Here is a 7,500-nt window from a genome sequence, read left to right as displayed (position 1 = left end):
ATATATCCACTTTACGCTGCAGGTGATCAGCGGTCAGAACCTCCCCAGGCCGCGGGGCTCGGGGGCCAAGGGCGACGTGGTGGACCCGTACGTCTACGTGGAGATCCACGGCATCCCGGCGGACTGCGCCGAGCGCCGCACGCGCACCGTGCTCCAGAACGGAGACAACCCCATCTTCGACGAGAGCTTCGAGTTCCAGATCAAGATGCCCGAGCTGGCCATGGTCCGCTTCGTGGTGCTGGACGACGACTTCATCGGGGACGAGTTCATAGGTCAGTGTAGTCGATTTGATCCAATGAAAGCCAATGAAACTGGTCAGATGACCCAATGAATGAAATCAACAGGAACTGGAGCACACACACACACACACACACAGCCCAGGAAAAGTGTGCATACCGTGAGGTCACTTCAGATTAGGTCATATAGGATCTATATATTACACATTTTGGACTGAGGTTTTTTTTTTTTTAAAGGATTCTAAATCCTAACAGTTTTCTGAGAAACCTATGTTTCTATGTCAGTGATTCTCAAACTATATATACCGGTATTTCATGCCAAGGACCCCAGAAATGATATGTAATTAGCCTTTCGCTAAATCCCAGCCCAATAAGCGATTGTCCAATGCCAATCCAAATAGTTTTTTTTTTTTTTTACATTTAGGATAATCGTTTTTGTCTTTGGTACAGTATGTACACGAATGTGTATTTTGTAGGCTATTTGTTCTTTAATCGTTATCTTAATTTTTTGCTAACAATGTATGCTATTTTTGTAAGGCTATACATCCTGTATTTATTGAAATGCATTGTACAAGTTTTGAATTGTATACTTTGACCCCCAGGAAGAATAGTCTCTGCTGATATGAGGCTAATGGGGATCTAAAATAATAAATAATATAATAAACAATAACAATAACTAAACAATACTATACCAGGGACGTGCACACATAGACATCAAAGGGGGCTTCAGCCCCTGCCCTTTTATCCGTCTGTAAAACAACTGCCCTCTCCAGACCACGAATGCAGCGTTTGCTGTGGTGAAAAGAAATGCAAATGCCACCCGTTTCCATGCCATGCCTGAAGGCAGCATTCAGGAGAATTGCTTTTTTTCCCGAAAGTCTCCTGAACTTGAACACAGCATTTTGGCGTTGAACAAATTAGTTTAGAAATCCATGTCGTTGCACCGCATCTCCACTATATAGCTAAATAGAATACTGGACAACTCACCCCGGTGCTTGCCCGTTTTTCCTCCCGGAATTTTCACCAGTGAGGGGGATAACTTTGTAATATGCTATTTTGGCTGTTTGTATTCTTTTTTGGAAAAATATAAAAAGATACTCCTGTGGAAAAGCTATATTATTTGACTTATATTCACCCTATAAACAATGTAGTATTATTTAGTATGTAAGGTTTTGCCCAGTCAAATGGTACCTCGTCAGATAATCCCCACACAGCCTATACAACAACTTCTGTGAACAGACTTCACTGTATAGTAGCTTTTCATGAATTATATTTGTACTTAGGCTGTCTAGCTGTCATGAAAGTTTATAGTTAGAGAAATTCAAAGTCCAGCCGTCTGCTGTCCAGCCTCTCCCATACCCCTCACTGGTGAAAATTCTGGGAGAACAGAAACGGGGTGAGTTGTCTTGTTACCGCTAAAGAGTGCTGGGTTGTGCCCCCAAATCGCAGCGCAATGTCTTGTGAGCCTGTAGATCTGCTATTTTCGCTATTTTTCTTCAAAAGTGAACCTCTTATGCCCAGGCGGTGGCGTAACCGTCCGGGCACCAGACTGGTAATCCAGTCGTCGCAGTGTGCCGCGGGTTCGACTCCCGAGCCCCGACACGGCCTTTACTGCATGTCACCCCCCCCCCCCCATCTCTCTCCCGTTTCCTGTCAGCCTACTGTCTGTCCAATAAAAGGCGTAATAAAAGGCGTAAGCCGCAAAAATATATCTTTAAAAAAAATGCTCTCTCTCTCTCTCTCTCCATACCACCAGGCCAGTACACCATCCCGCTGGAGTGCCTCCAGCCGGGCTACCGCCACGTGCCGCTGCAGTCCCTGACGGGCGACGACCTGCCCTTCGCCCGCCTCTTCGTCCACGTGGCGCTGACCAACCGCCGCGGCGGCGGGAAGCCGCACAAGAGGGGCCTGTCGGTGCGGAAGGCCCGGGGGGCGCGGGCCGGGGGGAAGAGAGAGTACGCGGCCCTCCGGGACCTGGGCGTGCGTCCGGTGGACGACGTCTTCAAGACGGCCGCCGCGCCGCTGAGAGAGGCCACCGACCTGCGGGAGAACATGCAGGTGAGGAGAGTCGGACGATAAAGGGTTTCGTCTAATATATAGGCCACATTGCATATGCTGTTGCATCAAAAATAGCTGTTTTTGCTTATATGTTTGAATGATTTTCGTGCTGCCATGGGGATGTGGGGGGGGAATATATGTCAATTGTTTTTAAAATACTTAAAAGGGATTTTTTTTCACCGGAGGAAAAATATTCTCTATGAGGCAGTTCTCTGGGCAATATCAGTAGAGGGCGCAGCGGAGTAACAAAAAATGTTTTTTTTTCGGTGGAAACAAAATCCCTTTTTGGCCAAAAAGTACAGTTTATACGTGTGGTGGGGGGCTCAGAGTGCTTCCACTAAGGAAAGTAGTCTTTCTATTGACACAACCCGCCTTTGTTTTGGTGAGTAGCACCTTTGTTTTGGTGAGCGGCGGAAGTTGATAGTAACATAGCTCTAATGCAACGCATTAGAGCTATGGAACAGAGCTAGGGATTATCATACTAGACGTGTCATGTCCTTCTACCCTAATGGAAAGGGGGTACACGAGCACATGGCTGTTTGTTTATCCGTGCTCCTTCTCCTATACCAAACCACTCCGTTAGCACACATCTCTCCATGCACGCCACCCGAATCCATATGCACTGTACAGGTACATACATAACGTAAACACACACATTGACGAACGGAAACAGCGTCACAACACTGCGGAACAACTCACAGATAGTTATTAAACCAGCTGACAAAGGTTCAAAAATTTTAATTTTAGATAATTTCCAGTACACATATACTGTATGAAGTGTGTGAGAGTGCAGTGAATGACAAAACTCTGTTTTACAGTCACATCACTTTGTTCTGTAATGGTGTGAACATGATATATGTATTGAACTGTATTGTTTAATTTATTAGTACCTATATTCTGCTACTTACATCTATACGCAAAATTGTGTTGTCCAAGGGTATTAAGAAGTTATTTAGGAATTAAGAGTAAAAGTACAAATATCTTTAATGCTCCGACATTAAAAATGACCCCCTACCAATACCAATAATACTAATAATACTACTACTACTAATAATAATAATAATAATAATAATAATAATAATATACACTGCGCAAAAAGCATGGAATACGGATGTGTATATTACAGGAAACTCCCGTTAATCTTTCCAACAAAATCCGGTATAACTCCCCAATTGTATCCCATTACCGTATATTAACCGTATATATATATATGCCCGCTAAACTCGAGGTTTATACGGGCAAAATACAGTGCCCATGATTGCCCGTGAACTCCTCTTTCCACGCGGCGACAGACTGTCTTTGGAGCAGCGTGGATGGATAGGGCTGCTGTGTGTAGTTATGTTGTGGGTTAACCCATTTTGGTCGGGAACTCATTTTGGTGTTAGCATTATGTTATGCTTTATTATAGCTATTGAAAAATAGCAGATCTACAAGCCCGTAGCGCGCCACTCGGTGGCGCGCTACGGGCTTGTAGATCTGCTATTTTTTGAAAAATCGAAGAGCGACTGACATAGCTAAGACATTTTTAGAATCTGATCTCGGGTCAGAATGGAAAACTGTCAGGATGTATAGAAGAATTTTTTTTAGAATCTGATCTCGGGTCAGAATGGAAAACTGTCAGGATGTATAGAAGACATTTTTTTTAGAATCTGATCTCAGGTCAGAATGGAAAACTGTCAGGATGTATAGAAGACATTTTTTTAGAATCTGATCTCAGGTCAGAATGGAAAACTGTCAGGATGTATAGAAGACATTTTTTTAGAATCTGATCTCAGGTCAGAATGAAAACTGTCAGGATGTGTAGAAGATTTTTTTTTTTTTAGAATCTGATCTCAGGTCAGAATGAAAACTGTCAGGATGTGTAGAAGATTATTTTTTTAGAATCTGATCTCGGGTCAGAATGGAAAACTGTCAGGATGTATAGAAGACATTTTTTTTTAATCTGATCTGAGATCTCAGGTCAGAATGGAAAACTGTCAGGATGTATAGAAGACATTTTTTTAGAATCTGATCTCAGGTCAGAATGGAAAACTGTCAGGATGTGTAGAAGATTTTTTTTTTTTTTTAATCTGATCTCAGGTCAGAATGGGCTAACGTTTCTTGGAAAGCTTCCATTTCCATCTATCTTGGAGCGTGTTCTTTCTCTCAGCGCCCAGGCTGTCTCGACTGCCCGGGAGACTGAGAGAGAACAGCAGGACCATGAATCAATAGTCCGACGAATAAGACAAATGGTGTTGGGGTATGGTTAGACTTTGATTACTGCGTGCGTGCGCGTGTGTGTGTGTGTGTGTGTGTGTGTGTGTGTGTGTGTGTGTGTGTGTGTGTGTGTGTGTGTGTGTGTGTGTGTGTGTGTGTGTGTGTGTGCGTGTGTGCGTGCTTGCGTGCGTGCGTGTGAGAGAGAGAGAGAGAGAACATGGAGATTCCACCGATTGTAGGGTTATTATTTGCCCTGGCCTTTCGTAGTGTAGCTGGCAGGAGTATATCGTGTGTTATACTAATTAAATACATTGCTGTTTCTTGAGCAAGATGTCTATTGATTTCACTGTAGTGCCAATAAACCAATATCAGACTCAGCTGAATGAAACACACACACACACACACACACAGAGAGAGAGAGAGAGAGAGAGAGAGAGAGAGCATATGGATCAAAAGAGAGAAAAATATTGATTGATTGATTGATTGATTGATTGATTGAATTTCACAGTATGTAGAATGGGTACATTTCAAACGAAAGCGCGAGTCAATACAAAAACTGACACCATGATTAAGCATTACATTCGTTTACAACAGGGTCCCCCATTTTCAATTCATCGGGAACATTCAGAGACTTGCGAATATACACTTCTATAAAGAAAACAGCTGGAAATCATCATATAAAGAAAGTAAGGTTAAAAGGGGGCGGGGCAGCTAAATTGATGATCAAATATGATCTAAATAGTGAATCGAGCAACTTTAAAAACTGAACTGTCCGGGGGTGTTCACATATAAGACTGAGTAAGACGATAAAATGACCAAAAGCTTTTTTTAAAGTGAAATATCCCTTTAACCCATTTAGGCCTGACGTCGAAATTTTAAAAGAAAATCTTCTAAATCCTCCAGTTTTCTGAAATAAATATTTTCACGATTTTTCATAAAATAGCAGACCTATACAAGCTCGTAGCGCGCCACTCGGTGGCGCGCTACGAGCTTGTATAGATCTGCTATTTTTCCATAGCTAAATTATAACATCATGTTAACACCAAAAGGGGATCCCTTATACATAGGTATCTTGGTGGTGTATAGAGCGAATCTTTTTTCAGACCTATACAAGCTCGTAGCGCGCCACTCGGTGGCGCGCTATATATGAGCTTGTAGATCTGCTATTTTTCAATAGCTAAAGCATAACATACAGTAATGCTATAACACCAAAAGGGGTTCCCACCCAAAATGGGTTAAACAATCAAGACAAGAGGTCGATCAAAGAAATAAATGTAATCATCCATGCAGCTGGCACAAACATGTCAGTCTAAAAGTGTATCGATACCTCCCGACCAGCAATTGCCTTCCATTCTGTTAGAAAAGTACTGTTATTATAATGTTCTCGTGCAGTGTAGAGAACTGTCACTAAACACCGAGTTAAACCGTATAGCCAATGAAGACAGAGACGAAGTAAGATTTGACCATTTACTGTTGCTCTTCCTCATGACATGACGGTGAAAACCGCACACATAACAATACAAACATTCAGGGTTTGTTCTTAATTGACATCATTTCACAGTAAAAAGAAAGCAGGTGAGTAGCTAAATGACCTACACACACAAACACACACCAAGGCAATTAGCAGGATGCCCTACACCTGTGCACTCTAGGCTACTATGCTCTGCAAACAGCAGCAAACATTGTTAAATAAATAACTTTCCTCTTACAAATAAACATGTACACAAATTCACAAAGTTGTACAGAAAGTTGAAATCAACACAACAACTTACGGCATTGCCTCTAAAATGCTTCCAAGTGGATTAGATGGGATTCTAGGCTCACAGCTCTGACCAGCCTGTGATCTCTGTGCACTGCTGCATGAAAATGGTGCTGACAGGAAGTGACTCATTAAATACAAAGAGTTTTCAAAATAAAATCACTGGTAACCGGCGACCGCCTTCAAAATAAAGTACTCAAAGCCCTTCTAAGGTAAACAGAAATTCAACCACGCACCATCAATTGATATACAGAAAAATAGAACATTTGCCTTAAAGGCAACACAACTGTATTTGAGGGCCCTATAGTAAAAACATACTGGTTCTGTTCAGAATTTATTGTCTCCCGTCTTTTCTCAAGATAATAGAAAACGCTAGTGGGTCGATAAGAACCCGGGCTCGATAAGCCCCATGATCAATAAGGTGTTATCAATGAAGAGTAACGAGCTCCATCCCTACATCAAAAAGCAACCGAATAACAGAAAAACGTTTCTCTCTGTTGTTGTCGGGTCTTCCTCTGTTAGTTAGTTAGTTAGTTAGTTAGTTAGTTAGTTTAATTTGTCCACTTGTGGAAATTCGTCTTCGGTCTCAACAGTAAAAAAACAAACAGTTACAACAACAGCAACAACACTTAACACAATTATTTTCTCATGGCAAAAAAAGTGCAGGACAACAGTGGCAAATACAACAAACAAATCTAGCGAGACATGGTATCATTTAGTCACGTGCCTTAATGGCATTTGGTATGAAGGAATTAAAAAAAAATGTTACGGTTATAGCCTTTGGTACTTTGTAGTACAGTCTATACCAGAGGAAAGTATAGTTCGACCTCCCTGCAGAGTGGATGAGAGAGGAGGTCGTTTGCTATCTTAATAGCTTTTTTTTACGAAGTACCTCCTTGTAGATATATACAGCCTAATTGTTGCGGTATTTTGTTTTTTGCGTGCGTGCATGTTTTCGTGTGTGATACAGCTCCGCCCTCTAGCGTGACACACACACACACACACACACACACACTCACACACACACACACACACACACACACACACACACACACACACACACGCGCACACACACACACACACACACACACACACACACACACACACACACACACACACACACACACACAACGACAGACAGACATGTTCTGCTATAGGTCTCATATAGTAAAGGCTCACTGGTGTTCGCAATGAAGAGTATAACGAGCTCCATCCCCTAATCAAAAGCATAACCGAATAACAGAAACAGAA

At 42.2% G+C, this 7,500-nt stretch overlaps 1 protein-coding gene across 1 annotated transcript in view; it reads left to right on the top strand.

Annotated features, from left to right (window-relative positions):
* LOC308331576 (inactive phospholipase C-like protein 2) overlaps nucleotides 1-7,500 on the top strand; it is a 79,963-nt gene that overhangs the window by 27,664 nt on the left and 44,799 nt on the right. The window contains exons 5-6 of the mRNA XM_080787060.1: nucleotides 23-272; nucleotides 1,993-2,294. Of these exons, the coding sequence (XP_080643186.1) occupies nucleotides 23-272; nucleotides 1,993-2,294 (552 nt within the window). The remainder of the gene's footprint in view (nucleotides 1-22; nucleotides 273-1,992; nucleotides 2,295-7,500) is intronic.

The sequence above is a fragment of the Protomyctophum bolini genome (assembly GCF_963924005.1).
Source record: "Protomyctophum bolini genome assembly, chromosome: 17".
Classification (NCBI taxonomy): Eukaryota; Metazoa; Chordata; class Actinopteri; order Myctophiformes; family Myctophidae; genus Protomyctophum; species Protomyctophum bolini.
The sequence above is the reverse complement of the archived record's forward strand: the minus strand, read 5'-3'. Positions and strand labels throughout refer to the sequence as shown.